The 16764-nt window shown below is 54.0% G+C and overlaps 1 protein-coding gene across 1 annotated transcript in view; it reads right to left on the bottom strand.

The window, feature by feature from the left end:
- Positions 1-16764, bottom strand: part of gripap1 (GRIP1 associated protein 1) — a 129119-nt gene that overhangs the window by 87762 nt on the left and 24593 nt on the right. Inside the window, exons 6-13 of the mRNA XM_059949501.1 lie at positions 16575-16725; positions 15599-15786; positions 14935-14983; positions 10840-10910; positions 8916-8963; positions 7102-7133; positions 4720-4767; positions 839-938 (exon numbers count right to left, since the gene is read on the bottom strand). Of these exons, the coding sequence (XP_059805484.1) occupies positions 839-938; positions 4720-4767; positions 7102-7133; positions 8916-8963; positions 10840-10910; positions 14935-14983; positions 15599-15786; positions 16575-16725 (687 nt within the window). The remainder of the gene's footprint in view (positions 1-838; positions 939-4719; positions 4768-7101; positions 7134-8915; positions 8964-10839; positions 10911-14934; positions 14984-15598; positions 15787-16574; positions 16726-16764) is intronic.

Genomic DNA, 16764 nt, shown 5'->3' with positions numbered 1-16764 from the left:
CTTCGTGAACTAGCCCCCAGCTATGGGTAAATAGCCCCACTGCCTTGTGGGCAGCCCTGGGAGAGACAAAGGCTACTGAAGTAAACACAGGCAGCCTTTCCGGAGTGTCCTGGACGTCATTGAACATCGTTCCTGCAGCTGCTGCAGCCAAGCTAGCCAAACGTATAGCTTCATAAGCTTTCCCTGACGAGGCCGGAGAGGGGACAGCTGGATGACAGGGCATCTCAGGATCTCTGTAACTTCTGGCCAGGCTTGTGATGATCATCACCCACTGTCCTTCGAGACAGACGGATGCCAGCCACCAGCTATAATCCCAGTCAGAGAGTCTCTGAAAAGAGAGATTTAAACATCTCTCCTTGATCGATGTCTTGGGGGGTCACAACCTGATCAGTCACTCAAACACGGTACTCTGGCCTGCAGTGTGTGACTCATTGCAACAGACCAAACTCTACCCCCCATGTCAGGAGTATGACAGGACACTCCCCTCTTGCTTTCATTAGTCCATGCATTCCACATCCCCCTACATGTCAGGAGAATGAAGGGGTGCACCCCACTGCCCTCTTATCCGGCTGGCGGCCCGCGTAACCCCGTCCTTGGTTCACTGTACAACATACACCCTGTATCTGATTGGCTGCCTGAGTATCCTCCCCCGTACCTGATTGGCTGGACGTGTACCTACCTGTAGCTGATTGGCTGCTCAGGTACCCCTTCCCATACCTGACTGGCAGCCCACATAACCCACCCATACCTGATTAGCTGTCTGCGTACCACTGAACCTGATTGGCTGCCCACGTACTCCCCACGTACCTGATTGGATGCCCATGTAAACCCCTCATACCTGATTGGCTGCCTGGGCTTCCTGCTGTAGACGCTGGTTCCGAGCAGTCAGGGCCTTCAGCTCCTCATCCCTCCTCTGCTGGATCTCATCGATCTTTGTCCTGGAGGGAAATGGGCAGGGAGAATGGGGGGACAGGGGGTGGGCGGGGAAGGAGGGAGGGAGGGTGGAAGAGGGAGAGGGAAGGAGAAGGGATTGAGTGGGGAGGTGGGCGGGAGTAGAGAGACAGGAGACAAGAGGGAGATGGTGGAAGGATGTAAGAATGGAAAGGTGTGAGGAAGGGGGAGGGGCGTGAGGAAGAAGGGGAGGGGCGTGAGGAAGAAGGGAGGGGCGTGAGGAAGAAGGGGAGGGGCGTGAGGAAGAAGGGGAGGGGCGTGAGGAAGAGGGGAGGGGCGTGAGGAAGAGGGGGAGGGGCGTGAGGAAGAAGGGGAGGGGCGTGAGGAAGAGGGGAGGGGCGTGAGGAAGAGGGGAGGGGCGTGAGGAAGAGGGGAGGGGCGTGAGGAAGAAGGGAGGGGCGTGAGGAAGAAGGGAGGGGCGTGAGGAAGAAGGGAGGGGCGTGAGGAAGAGGGGAGGGGCGTGAGGAAGAAGGGGAGGGGCGTGAGGAAGAGGGAGGGGGCGTGAGGAAGAGGGGAGGGGCGTGAGGAAGAGGGGAGGGGCGTGAGGAAGAGGGGAGGGGCGTGAGGAAGAGGGGAGGGGCGTGAGGAAGAGGGGAGGGGCGTGAGGAAGAGGGGAGGGGCGTGAGGAAGAGGGGAGGGGCGTGAGGAAGAGGGGAGGGGCGTGAGGAAGAGGGGAGGGGCGTGAGGAAGAGGGGAGGGGCGTGAGGAAGAGGGGAGGGGCGTGAGGAAGAGGGGAGGGGCGTGAGGAAGAGGGGAGGGGCGTGAGGAAGAGGGGAGGGGCGTGAGGAAGAGGGGAGGGGCGTGAGGAAGAGGGGAGTGGCGTGAGGAAGAGGGGAGGGGCGTGAGGAAGAGGGGAGGGGCGTGAGGAAGAGGGGAGGGGCGTGAGGAAGAGGGGAGGGGCGTGAGGAAGAGGGGAGGGGGCGTGAGGAAGAGGGGAGGGGCGTGAGGAAGAGGGGAGGGGCGTGAGGAAGAGGGGAGGGGCGTGAGGAAGAGGGGAGGGGCGTGAGGAAGAGGGGAGGGGCGTGAGGAAGAGGGGAGGGGCGTGAGGAAGAGGGGAGGGGCGTGAGGAAGAGGGGAGGGGCGTGAGGAAGAGGGGAGGGGCGTGAGGAAGAGGGGAGGGGCGTGAGGAAGAGGGGAGGGGCGTGAGGAAGAGGGGAGGGGCGTGAGGAAGAGGGGAGGGGCGTGAGGAAGAGGGGAGGGGCGTGAGGAAGAGGGGAGGGGCGTGAGGAAGAGGGGAGGGGCGTGAGGAAGAGGGGAGGGGCGTGAGGAAGAGGGGAGGGGCGTGAGGAAGAGGGGAGGGGCGTGAGGAAGAGGGGAGGGGCGTGAGGAAGAGTGGAGGGGCGTGAGGAAGAGGGGAGGGGCGTGAGGAAGAGGGGAGGGGCGTGAGGAAGAGGGGAGGGGCGTGAGGAAGAGGGGAGGGGCGTGAGAAGAGGGGAGGGGCGTGAGGAAGAGGGGAGGGGCGTGAGGAAGAGGGGAGGGGCGTGAGGAAGAGGGGAGGGGCGTGACGAAGAGGGGAGGGGCGTGAGGAAGAGGGGAGGGGCGTGACGAAGAGGGGAGGGGCGTGACGAAGAGGGGAGGGGCGTGACGAAGAGGGGAGGGGCGTGAGGAAGAGGGGAGGGGCGTGAGGAAGAGGGGAGGGGCGTGAGGAAGAGGGGAGGGGCGTGAGGAAGAGGGGAGGGGCGTGAGGAAGAGGGGAGGGGCGTGAGGAAGAGGGGAGGGGCGTGAGGAAGAGGGGAGGGGCGTGAGGAAGAGGGGAGGGGCGTGAGGAAGAGGGGAGGGGCGTGAGGAAGAGGGGAGGGGCGTGAGGAAGAGGGGAGGGGCGTGAGGAAGAGGGGAGGGGCGTGAGGAAGAGGGGAGGGGCGTGAGGAAGAGGGGAGGGGCGTGAGGAAGAGGGGAGGGGCGTGAGGAAGAGGGGAGGGGCGTGAGGAAGAGGGGAGGGGCGTGAGGAAGAGGGGAGGGGCGTGAGGAAGAGGGGAGGGGCGTGAGGAAGAGGGGAGGGGCGTGAGGAAGAGGGGAGGGGCGTGAGGAAGAGGGGAGGGGCGTGAGGAAGAGGGGAGGGGCGTGAGGAAGAGGGGAGGGGCGTGAGGAAGAGGGGAGGGGCGTGAGGAAGAGGGGAGGGGTGTGAGGAAGAAAGGGCAGGAGGAAGGGAGGATGAAAGAGAAGAAGGATCATGTGAGTGGGCAAGAGAGCCGGGATGTGGTGTAGACGTCTAAAGGGGTGATTTTGTACGTGCGTGCAAAAAGGAAGAAAGAGCCCGGCTCCCATGCCCACTCACATGTCTTTCCCCCTTTTGCACACACGTGGCCCCGTTCCAGCCCTCCCAGAGCCTGGGCCCATGGGACATTTTGTCTCCATCTGACACTCTCCCATACCTCCCACTCTTTCCTTCTCACAAACGGGTGGCAACAAGTCTGAGTTCAGGAGGAATTAGTGTGGAGTCAGGGCCAAGTAACGGTGAGGTCAACGGGCTGATACGGGAGACTGCAGACTGAATCTGGAGCAATTACAGACGATCCATGGCAGGACATCAGTGGCCCAGGCTGCCTCTATTGCTGAGAGAGAATCACTGACACTTGGGATTGAAACCTGGAGTAACACCAGGAATTACTCTCGAATCTGAATCTTGATGCCCCTGGGGCAAAGCATGCCCCAGCTGATCTAACAGCAACGTCAGGACCTTCATCACTGCTGAGAGACTGCATGCTCTGTATGTCCATTTAGAAAAATAGAAAACACAATACAGGCCCTTCAGCCCACAAAGCTGTGCCGAGCAAGTCCCTACCCTAGAAATTACTAGGCTTACACACAGCCCTCTATTTTTCTAAGCTCCATGTACCTATCCAAGTCTCTTAAAAGATCCTGTCGTATCCACCTCCACCACCTGTGCCAGCACCACTCTCTGAGTAAAAAACTTAACCCGACATCTCCCCAGCACCTTGTGGCAGCCATTTCAGCCCTGGGGAAAAAACCTCTGACTATCCAAACAATCAATGCCTCTCAACATCTTATACACCTCTGTCAGGTCATCTCTCATTCTCCCTCGCTCCAAGGAGCAAAGGCCGAGTTCTCTCAACCTGACCTCATAAGGCATGCTCCCCAATCGGGGCAACATCCTTGTAAATCTCCTCTGCACCCTTTCTATGGCTTCCACATCCTTCCTGCAGTGAGATGACCAGAACTCAGCACAGTACTCCAATATAGCTGCAACATTATCTCTTGGCTCCTAACTTCAATTCCACAATTGATGAAGGCCAATAGACTGTACGCTTTGTTAACCACAGAGTGAACCTGCGCAGCTGCTTTGAGTGTCCGATGGACTTGGACCCCAAGATCTCTCTGATCCTCCACACTGTCAATAGTCTTACCATTAATACTATATTCTGCCATCATATTCGACCTATCAAAATGAACCACTTCACACTTATCCAGGTTGAACTCCATCTGCCAATTCTCAGCCCAGTTTTGCATCCTATCAATGTCCCACTGTAACCTCTGACAGCCGTCTACACTATCTACACCTCCTCCAACTTTTGTGTCATCAGCAAACTTGCTAACCCATCCCTCCACCTCCTCATCCCGGTCCTTTATAAAAATCACAAAAAGGTCCCAGAACAGATCCCTGAGGCACTCCACTGGTGACCAGCCTCCCACTGTCCCAGTGACTGTCTCTCCCCTCCCCATTCTCGTTCTCTCTCTCTCTCCTTCTCTCCCTCGCTGTGTGTCTGTCTCTGCCTCTTCACCCTGTGTCCCGGTTATTGACTATTGTACCTGCTGTCATTGTAGAGAGCCTCCTTTTCTGTCTGAAGGCGCAGGAAGCTGGGAAAAGAGCAGAGTGACAAAGATCAGCACTGACCAAAAAGAGAGGACCATCCGATCACACCCCCCCCCCCTCCCCGGGGTCAGACACAGAGTGAAACCTCCTCCACACCGTCCGATCACACCCCCCCTCCCCGGGGTCAGACACAGAGTGAAACCTCCTCCACACCGTCCGATCACACCCCCCCCTCCCCGGGGTCAGACACAGAGTGAAACCTCCTCCACACCATCCGATCACACCCCCCCTCTCCGGGGTCAGACACAGAGTGAAACCTCCTCCACACCGTCCCATCACACACTCCCGGGGTTAGACACAGAGTGAATCTCCTTCCACACCGTCCCATCACACACTCCCGGGGTCAGACACAGAGTGAAACCTCCTCCACAGCGTCCGATCACACCCCCCCTCCCCGGGGTCAGAGTCAGAGTGAAACCTCCTCCACTCTGTCCCATCACACACTCCCGGGGTCAGACACAGAGTAAAACCTCCTCCACACCGTCCCATCACCCGGGGTCAGACACAGAGTGAAACCTCCTCCACACCGTCCGATCACACCCCCCCTCCCCTCCCCGGGGTCAGACACAGAGTGAAACCTCCTCCACACCGTCCGATCACACCCCCCCTCCCCGGGGTCAGACACAGAGTGAAACCTCCTCCACACCGTCCCATCACACACTCCCGGGGTCAGACACAGAGTGAACCTCCCTCCACTCTGTCCCATCACACACTCCCGGGGTCAGACACAGAGTGAATCTCCCTCCACACCGTCCCATCACACACTCCCGGGGTTAGACACAGAGTGAATCTCTTTCCACACCGTCCCATCACACACTCCCGGGGTCAAACACAGAGTGAAACCTCCTCCACTCCGTCCCATCACACCCCCCCTCCTCCCCGGGGTCAGAGTCAGAGTGAAACCTCCTCCACTCTGTCCCATCACACACTCCCGGGGTCAGACACAGAGTAAAACCTCCTCCACACTGTCCCATCACCCGGGGTCAGACACAGAGTGAATCTCCCTCCACACCTTCCCATCACTCACTCCCGGGGTCAGACACAGAGTGAATCTCCCTCCACACCATCCCATCACACACTCCCGGGGTCAGACACTGAGTAAAACCTCCTCCACACCGTCCCATCATACACTCCCGGGGTCAGACACAGAGTGAATCTCCCTCCACACCTTCCCATCACACACTCCTGGGGTCAGACACTGAGTGAAACCTCCTCCACACCGTCCCATCACACACTCCCGGGGTCAGACACAGAGTGAAGCTCCCTCCACACCGTCCCATCACAAACTCCCGGGGTCAGACACAAAGTGAAGCTCCCTCCACACTGTCCCATCACAGACTCCCGGGGTCAGACACAGAGTGAAATTCCCTCCACACCGTCCCATCACACACTCCCGGGGTCAGACACAGAGTGAATCTCCCTCCACACCGGCCCATCACACACTCCCGGGGTCAGACACAGAGTGAATCTCCCTCCACACCGTCCCATCACACACTCCCGGGGTCAGACACAGAGTGAATCTCCCTCCACACCGTCCCATCACACACTTCCGGGGTCAGACACAGAATGAATCTCCCTCCACACCATCCCATCACACACTTCCGGGGTCAGACACAGAATGAATCTCCCTCCACACCGTCCCATCACACACTCCCGGGGTCAGACACAGAGTGAATCTCCCTCCACACTGTCCCATCACACACTCCTGAGGTCAGACACAGAGTGAATCTCCCTCCACACCGTCCCATCACACACTCCCGGGGTCAGACACAGAGTGAATCTCCCTCCACACCGTCCCATCACACACTCCCGGGGTCAGACACAGAGTGAAGCTCCCTCCACACCGTCCCATCACACCCTCCCGGGGTTAGTCACAGAGTGAATCTCCCTCCACACCGTCACATCACACACTCCCGGGATCAGACACAGAGTGAAGCTCCCTCCACACCGTCCCATCACACACTCCCGGGGTCAGACACAGAGTGAATCTCCCTCCACACCGTCACATCACACACTCCTGGGATCAGACACAGAGTGAAGCTCCCTCCACACCGTCCCATCACACACTCCCGGGGTCAGACACAGAGTGAAACTCCCTCCACACCGTCCCATCACACACTCCCGGGGTCAGTTCTTTCCACACCATATTGCACTCTCTCCTAGGGTCAGGCAGTGAACTCTTCCCCTTGGAAAGGGAACAGGTAGGAAAAGGATGAGAACAGTTTAACAGAGGGAGTGACCACTCCCAACCCCAGGACAGAACGAAACCCACCCAACAGCCATTCCGGCCAAGCTGGTGATCTTGGGAAGGGACTCACCTCTCCTGCTTCTTCTTCAGTTTCTCTGAGAGCTGTGCACAGAGAGAAAACGCGTCAGAGCAACGCTGGGAAGCGCCCGATGACGGAGATCCGGGGCGGGGGGGTGGGGGTAACGGAGGGCAGCGATCCTGAGCCCCTTGCTCAACGGTTGAGAGGAGTTTGTGGGGGCGGGGGAGCATTTGGTCAGCTGTTAACTAGCCTAAGGTCAGACCGCACCTGGATTGGTGCGAGCAGTTTTGGGCTCCTTATCTAAGAAAGGATTGCAGAGGGTCCAGAGAATGTCATCAGGAATGGGGAACGGAAGGGTCAATGCACAAGGAGGATTCGATGGGTCTGGACCTCGACTCACTGGAGTTCGGAAGAATGGGGTGGGGGGAATCTCAATAAAACCCACAGAATATTGAAAGGCATAACGTAGAGTGGACGTGGAGTTCTTTGGGGGAAGTCTAGGACTAGAGGGCACAGCTTCAGTCTACAAAGATGTCCATTTAGAATAGCGATGGGGAGGAATTTCTTTAGCCAGAAGGTGGTGAATCTGTTACACCTGTTGCTACAGAACGCCGTGGAGGCCAAGTCACTGGGTGTACATAAAGCGGAGGTGGATAGATTCTTGATTAGTCATAGGTTTCACGGAAAAGGCAGGACAATAGGGTTACGAGATTAATTATAGAATGGAGAAGCAGACTTGAATGGGAAAATGCACTCATGCTGCTCCGTGTCTTAGTCAGAATAGACAGGAAGTTATGATGACACCTGAGTTCCAGGAATTCCACTGATTCTGCACACCCACTGGATGGCAGGGTGGAGGTACATCTCTACCAAGGGAGGGTGTGAGGTGCTCCTTCCCTCCGCTAGCCTCCAGGTCACCCCTGGGCAAGGCGTAGCACCTGCTTAACCCGCCGATCGGGGTCACGTGGAGCCATGGGGGCAGCTGGTGGAGATCACAAGTCCTGGTTTTGTGACCACTGACACCAGGCAGACAATCCCTGAAGAGTATTGTTAATGTTTGGGGTCAGCCATCTTGTGAAGACACTGCCCAGAAGAAGGCAATGGCAAACCACTTCTGTAGAATTTGCCAAGAACAACCAAGGTCACCATAATTGTCCACGTCACACAACATGCCACATAATGATGACAATGATTGTTGTAATAGAAAATTGTACTTGTGAACAATCATTTTACCCTGTAACCAGGATCTAATCTGCTACTTAACTGGGCCTTCTCGTAGCCACAAGCTTATCAGAAAGTAGTTTTACAGGTAACCTTGTCAACTGAGAACGTAAATGCTGTACTGAGTTCACATTCAAGCGCATCAGCTTTGGCTGGACTCCTGGTGCACACCAGTTTTTAACAAAAAAAATCGCACAGTATTTCAAACACCGACTCCACATGGCCTTCAGTTTGCTTCTACAGAGGTGTACAAGACCAGGAGAAGGATACAAAGACGGGGTGAGTGCGCAGTTCTTTTCTCCTCCAGGGAAAGGTAGTCAAAAGGCACTGGATGAAGGTGGGAGGGGAAAGGTTTAAAAGGGCATACGGGGGACAAGTTTTTTCCACCCAGAGCATGGGATGAGCTGGTACAGACAGAGACAGTCACAATTGGAGAGGTGAATGGATTGGAACACTGAGATACGGGCCAAGCGCTGGGAAGCTCGCGGGGATCTCAGTTGGCGTGGACGAGTCAGGCCGACGGACCCGGTTCCTTGCCATGTGACTCGGCGACAGTGCGGAAGAACGTCAGACGTTGCGGGAACAGATCTGACAACCATCCCAGCCCCCGCCAGCAGGGAGCAGGGGTTCAACGGACTCTGTACCTTGCTGACTTCCTCCTGGAGTTTGCTCAGCTCGCTCTGCTTTGACATCTGTGGGCAAAGAAGAGAATCAGTGGGACTTTGCCCAAGGGTTCGTATCACCTCACGTCAGCAAGGAATCTCATTACATACACACACGTGAGACGTTTCTGTGTATGTCTATGTGTGTTTGCGTGTCACTGTAACTAACTGGAATCTGAACAAGAGGGCTTGCCTAACACCAGGGTAAGCAATCTGGATCTGTATTCCTTGGCACTTAGGGAACTGAGGGGCGATCTTGTTGAAACAGACGATCTCCTAATGGAACATAACAGGGTGGATGTTGGGATGTTTCCACCAGTGGGGGGGTCATGAACAAGGGGACAAGCACACATCATTCAAAACTGAGACACTAAGAAAGTTCTTCTCATGGAGGGTGGCAAATCTCTGCAATTCCCAATCCCTGGGGAAATCCCCGAGCAGAGGGAAAGAAAATAAGTGGCAGACAATAGTGAGGAAGGTCATCTGCAGTTACAAAACAAAAGGGAACAACACAAACTGGGACATGAACAACTGGAACACAGGCCCAGGAACGGCAAATGGAATGTAACTCAAGCAAATACGAGGTGGTGTGCTTCTGTTAAGTGAGACCAAAGCAGGACTAAGTTTGTGAGCAATTGTAGGGAAGGATGTTCTCGTGGTGTGGAGGTTAACAAGAAGGATCCTGGGAATGAGAGGGTTAATATGACGACAGCTTGATAGCTCTGGGCATGTACTTCCTGGAGTTTAGGAGAATGAGGTTGAATCTCACTGAAACGTATTGAATATTGAAAGGCCTAGGTAGAGTGGACCAATAGAGAGAGGATGCTTCCAATAGCGGGAGAGTCTAGGACCAGAAGGCACAGCTTCGGAATACGACGACATCGGAGGCCACATCCTCAGAATAAGACGTCCCTTTAGAACATAGTTGAGGAGGAATTTCTTTAGCCAGAGGGTGGTCAATCTGTGCAATTCATTGGCACAGACGGTTGTAGAGACCAAGTCATTGGGCATATTTAAAGCAGAGGTTAATAGGTTCTTGATTGGTCGAGGAGCGGGGCCGGTAGCCTAATTCTGTTCCTGTAGATAACGGTGCTCTGGGGGGGGGGGATGAAGGGGATGTTTTGGGAACTGGGATTGACTGTCAAGTTGGCTCTCTGGGTAGTGGGGGAGAGGGGAAACTGTGGGTGGCGGTGCTTCCCCTTACCAATCAGAAACTTATCAATCTCTACCTTCAAAACACCTAACAACTTGGTCTTCGAGCTGTCTGAGGCAATGAGTTCCTCAGATTAACCACCCTCTGGCTAAAGAAATTCCTCCTCATCACTGTTCCAAAGGGCTGTTATCAGGTGGAGCTGTTAGAGTAGCCCCTAGTGAGGGACTGCAGTGCATCCTACAGACGTTGTGGCCACTGTGGTGGAAGGAGGGAGTATTTTGCAGGGTGGGGTATCAATCGGGTGGGCAGTTCTGTCCTGGATGGTGTCAAGCTTCCCGAGAGCTGCTGGAGCAAGTGCGGAGTGTCCAGTCACAATCCTGACTTGTTACTGGTGGGCAAGAAAAGTACTGTGGTCTGTGTGGAGTGCATGGACTGACTCCACCCAGGCGAGTGGGGAATGCCCTGTTACACACCTGACCTGTACATGTGGAAAAGGGATGGTGAGGAGGTGAATCACTCCCTGGAGGATCCCCACCCTCTGATGTACCTGAAGTGTTGTGCAGCTGATCTGCTTGAATTTCTAATCAATGATGACCCCCCCCCCAGCCACCCAGACATCAATGGTGATAGTAATGTCACTGAGTGGCCATCCCTCTGTCAGCTCTGTGGTGTCTCTGGGAATTTTCTAAAACCCTGGGATGAGGAGAACCTCGTTTCCTGCCCCGATTTACTTACGACCTCGGACTCCCTCACCTCTAGAGTTTGGAGCTGCTCCTTGACCAGCCTCTTCTCCTCCCGCTCCATCTCCCACTTCAGCTGCATCTCTAAAGGGGTGTTTACAAAAACAAAAACAGTGTCACAAGGAGCAAACCCATTTATTCTTTCCACTTCCCACCAGCGAGATCCATCAGCCCCAACCTGTCCAGTCAATGGGCACTGCCACCCCGGCCCATCTAATTAACAAGCCTCGACCCGCAGAACTGGAGAATTCCTGCACTGCTGGTGGATACCATCGATTGGTTCAAAGAATTTGTCAGTGAAGGACCGATGGATCCATTTCAATACATGGATCCAACATATCTGACAGTCCCGCCATACCAGGAATCAACCTTGTGAACCTACGCTGCACTCCTTCAATAGCAAGAATTTGGAGACCAAATTTCATCCATGGTGTTGGATATCACCATTCAAATTGAAGAATTTATCAATACTGAATCCCACCAATCAGATTGGAGAACCCATCAAGTGTTGGATCCCACCAATCCCATTGAAGAACTGATTAGTGCTGATCCCACCAATCAGACTAAAGAACTCATCAGTGTTGGATCCAACTGATCATGCTGAACAACCCATCAGTATTGGGTCCCATCAATACTACTGACAAGCGATCCATGTTGATTTCCAACAATCAGGACAAAGAAATTTGTTGGTGCCGGATCCCAATTGGGTTTCAAACCAGATATGTAACAGGCACCGACTGAGAGTAATCAGTCATTCGGCAGCCGTTAACAGAAAGGCTGAGGGAAACTGAAGCTTGCCCAGATATTCTCCAACAACTGAACAGACAGCAGCCTCACAGCAGAGGCAGACCCCACCCCCACCCCAATATGAGACCCAAACAGAGTGCAGAGCAGTCAACCCTTCAGAAAATAGGGGAGCGCCTGGCCAATCTCTCTCAAGGAGGAGCAGGAGCAGGCCAAGTGGCCCGTTGAGCTTGCACCACCATTCAATATGACCATGGCCAACCTGGCCATGGATCCACCCACCTTACACTTAATTCCCCCACTACACTAAATAGGGCGTCGGTGTAAATATACGTCACTACCAAAGGAGGTGTCAGGAGCTCCTTCCCTCAACTACCCTGCAGGTCACCCTGGGGCAAGGTGTAGCATCTGATCAGGGTCATGTGAAGCCATGGGAGCAGGTGGCGGGTGGTCATATGAGCAGCCGGTGCACATCACAAATCCTGGTGATGCAACCACTGACGCCAGGCAGACAATCTCTGAAGAATATTGATAAAGAAGGCAGACAATCTCTGAAGAATATTGCTCAGAAGGTGGCAATGGACCATTTCTGTAGAAAAACTTGCCAAGAACAATCATGACTATGGAGACCATGGTCACCCACGGCATTCAACACAGCACGTAACGACAATAACCATGCAGAAACACAACTGAACTGTTTGACCAGGTAGCCCTGGGCAGAGAATTCCACAGATTCTGGGAATCTGGGAAAAGCAGTTTCTCCTCATCCCCATCTTAAATCTACTCTCCTTGAAATTTGAGGTTCTGTCTCCCAGTTCTGGTCTCACTCACCAGGGGAAACAATTTTCTTGCTTCTGTACATACAAGAGATTCTGCAGATGTTGGAAATCCACAGAAACACACGCAAGCTGCTGGAGAAACTCAGCAAACTGAACATCGATTTCCCTAACTGAGTAACTTCACTGCCACAGATGGCTGTGGAGGCCAAATCTTCGGGTATATTTCAAGCAGAGGATGATAGGCTGGTGATTAGTAAGGGCATCAAAGGTTACGAGGAAAAGGATGGGGTTGAGAAGGATAATAAATTAGCCATGATGGAATGGCATAGCAGACTCAATGGGCCAAATGACCCAATTCTTCTATTGTAGAGAGGCATGATTTCTGCCTGAAATGTTGACTGCTTATTCATCTCCATAGATGTTGCTTGACCTGCTGAGCTCCTCCTGTTTTTATCTTGCTTCCATCTTACTTAACCCTTTCTCAATCTTCTTAGTTTCTATAAGGTAGCATCTCATTCTTCTGAATTTCAGTGACTTTAGCCCCAGGTGATTCAATCTCTACTTAACCCTCGAATTCACCTGATGAACCTCCTCTCCCCCCACCCTTCCAAAACCAGTGCATCTTTCCTGAAGGAAGGAGACCAGATCTGCACGCAGTACTCCAGGTGCGGCCTCACCAATACCCTGCAGTGTTGCAGCATGACCTCCCAGGCTAAACAAAGCCCCTATGGGAGACACCGAGTTGAGTGGGAAGTGAAACAAGAGGGGAGACAGGGAGGACTGGAGAACGTCAGACACACAGAATGGTGGAGGAACTCAGCAGATTTATGGAAGTGAATAAACAGCCGACATTTCGGGCTCAGACCCTTCCTCAGGACTGAAACAGGAGAAAGTCATTGGACAGTCAGGATGGGCGTGGAAAGCAAGAAAAACAGACAAATCTGCTTCAGCCGCAATTCTTGTGAGCAGTTCTGTTGAAAGTGTCATTGACGTGTGAAGTCTGGCACTTGATAAAAGGAAGATTACAGCAAACTGTTACGCAAGCAGGGCCTTAACAGTACTATTTGGCACCATGGCACAGAGAGCGGGTTTGCAAGTCTGGCAGGAGCAAAGAATGTTGGGAATGGCAAAGGTAGGGTGTGGGTCAGGTGGCAGAGGAGGAGTGCCAGGAACAGAGGGTGGTGCGGGTACAGACACACCCAGCCCTGAGGCTCTAGGTAAGGTCATTTGATTCCAAACATTTGATTTACTGAACGTCTCACTGGCGCTTCCCTCTCCCTTCCCCCTTTCCCAACCATGGTTCCCTTCTCCGTGCTCCCTTCCCACTCTCAGTCAACAAGAGGCCCGTATCAGAATCAGGTTTATTGTCGCTCAAGTATGTCATGAATTTGTTTTTTTGGCGGCAGCAGTACAGAGCAAGACATAAAATTACAGTGATGTGCGAAAGTCTTAGTCTTGTGTGCCTAGGACTTTTGCACAGAGGGATATTGGGCCATGGCCGCACAAGCTGACAGGGCAGAGGAGAAGGTATGTGGCATGCTTGCCTTTACTTGCTGCAGAACTGAGTTCAGGAGTTGGGAAAGTATAAAACTGCTGCATCTGCAGTTCTGCATTCAGTTCTGGTCACCTCATGACAGGAAGGATGTAGGGAGGGGGCAGAAGAGATTCACCAAGATGTTGCCTGGGTTAGGGGGCATGAAGAACAAGGAGAGGTTGGACAGACTGGGGTTGTTTTCTCTGGATTGGCAGAGGCATGAGAGGAGACCTGATACAAACTTGATGTTGATGATGACAGACAGAAAATTACTTTAATTTGGCATCGTGTGTGTGTGTGTGTGTGTGTGTGCGCACAGACACTGTGGGCCAAAGGATCTGCACTGTTCTGAATGCTCTGTGCAACATTCTCCACCTCATGTCCCCATTGTAAAGGGGCAAGGACACCTTCAAAGGGACACCTCAACTGGGGAACAGCTTGCAGCTGACTCTCTTACTGACGTCTCTTACTTGCCCCACCAAGAGCCTGCCAATGATTCTCCTTGTTTTATGACACAAGAGGTTCACCAGTGACCCCGGGATTGAAAGGGTTAACATATGAGGAGCATTTGATGGCTCTGGGCCCGAACTCGTTGGAGACTAGAAGAATGGGGGAGGGGAGATCTCATTGAAACCTATCAAATATTGAAAGGCCTCGATAGGGCGGAGGTGGAGAGGATGCCTTCCATCGTGGAGCAGTCCAGGACCAGAGGGTACAGCCACAGAATTACAAGGATGCCCTTTTAGAACAGAGATGAGGAGAAGTTCCTTTAGCTAGAGAGTGGTGAATCTGTGGAATTCATTGTCACACACAGCTGTGGAAGCCAAGCAGAGGTTGATAGGTTCTTGATTAGTAAAGGCATCAAAGGTTACCAGAAGAGGCAAGAGAATGAGATTGAGAGGGATAATAAATCAGCCACGATGGAATGGAGGAATAGACTTGACAGGCCAAATGGCCTAATTCTGCTCCTATGTCACATGGACATTGTGTATCTCAGGCTCTTGGTAAACCTCGTGCATACCACTCTACGCCCAATACCACAGGGACCTACCATTGAAATCTTTCAGCTTCTGCTCCAGTTTGGCACACTTGGACTCCAGCTGCGAGAGGAACAGAGGAGCAGGGTCAGAGTGAGGCAGATCAACACCAACCCCAACCACACCATGGCGATTGACACGAGAAATGGCGGAGCAGACTCGATGGGCCGAATGGCCAACTTCTGCTCCTAAATCTTATGGTCTAAGTCAGAGAGATACAGAACGACACCAAGTCCAACCACAACAAGGGCAATGACACAAGAGGCATTCGCTGCTATCACCAGTTCACTGGTCACAGTAAACTTAAATCTCCCTCCACACCGTCCCATCACTCACTCCCGGGGTCAGACACAGTGAAACTCCCTCCACACCGTCCCATCACACACTCCCGGGGTCAGACACAGAGTGAAGCTCCCTCCACACCGTCCCATCACCCACTCCCGGGGTCAGACACAGAGTGAAACTCCCTCCACATCGTCCCATCACAAACTTCCGGGGTCAGACACAGAGTGAATCTCCCTCCACACCTTCCCATTGCACACTCCTGGGGTCAGACACAGAGTGAAGCTGCAATGCACCCTACCAACAAACACTCCTGACGCAGTGTCCAGACACAGTAAAGCTCTTGCGATTCTGCCTGAACCTGTGGAGGACTATTCCAGACCAACCCTCTCTCACCTGCTCCATTTTCTCCAGTGCAGCTTTGCTTGGCTCCTGGGCCTCCTTTTCCATCTCATCAGCCACATCCTCCCTCGTACTCCCATCGACACCCTGTCCATCCAAGACAGCCACCTCACTACCATTGGCTTCTCGGTCCTCGCCGTGCCGCGTGGCTTGGACCTCCTGATCACAGCGATGCTGCAGGGCTGAAACAGGTCAACAAGAGTTACGCATTTATATTTCACAATGAAGGTGAGTTCCTCCCATGGCAGGGACATCCCTGGGGTCAGACACAGAGTGAAGCTCCCTCCACACCGTCCCATCACACACTCCCTGGGGTCAGACACAGAGTGAAGCTCCCTCCACACTGTCCCATCACACACTCCCGTGGTCAGACACAGAGTGAAACTCCCTCCACACCGCCCCATCACACACTCCCGGGGTCAGACACAGAGTGAATCTCCCTCCACACCCTCCCATTACACACTCCCGGGGTCAGACACAGAGTGAATCTCCCTCCACCCCATCCCATCACACACTCCCGTGGTCAGACACAGAGTGAAGCTCCCTCCACACCCTCCCATTACACACTCCCGTGGTCAGACACAGAGTGAAGCTCCCTCCACACTGTCCCATCTCACACTCCCGGGGTCAGTCACAGAGTGAATCTCCCTCCACTCCGTCCCATCACACACTCCCGGGGTCAGACACAGAGTGAATCTCCCTCCACTCCGTCCCATCACACTCTCCCGGGGTCAGACACAGAGTGAATCTCCCTTCACAATGTCCCAACACACACTCCCGGGGTCAGACACAGGGTGGAGTGTCCTATTAGCAGGAAGCACAGGCCTTGTGTTGAAATGTCCATCATTTAGCACTGGTCCTACAATTACCAGGAATAACACCAAGTAATTGTCATTAGCTGCACTGGTGACCCTTTTTACGACAGGGATGTGTGTGGGAGAGTGGGCTCAGGTCAGGGCGGAGACATTACCTGTCAGGTTTCGCTGCAGCGCCGTGTTCTCTGCTTGGAGCCTGAGTAACTCCCCGTCCACAGGGGTACCCGCCGGGCTAGAGTCAGATCCCGGAGCCTTCTCCTTCAGCTGCTTGTTCTCCGCCTCCAGCTCCTCGATCTGAGCGCAGAGCTGAAAGCAGATGGCCGCACCATGTCAGACAGAGGGTGG

The sequence above is a fragment of the Hypanus sabinus genome, chromosome 24, assembly GCF_030144855.1.
Source record: "Hypanus sabinus isolate sHypSab1 chromosome 24, sHypSab1.hap1, whole genome shotgun sequence".
NCBI lineage: Eukaryota > Metazoa > Chordata > Chondrichthyes > Myliobatiformes > Dasyatidae > Hypanus > Hypanus sabinus.
Note: the sequence above shows the minus strand (reverse complement) of the source record. Positions and strands in the feature narration are given on the sequence as shown.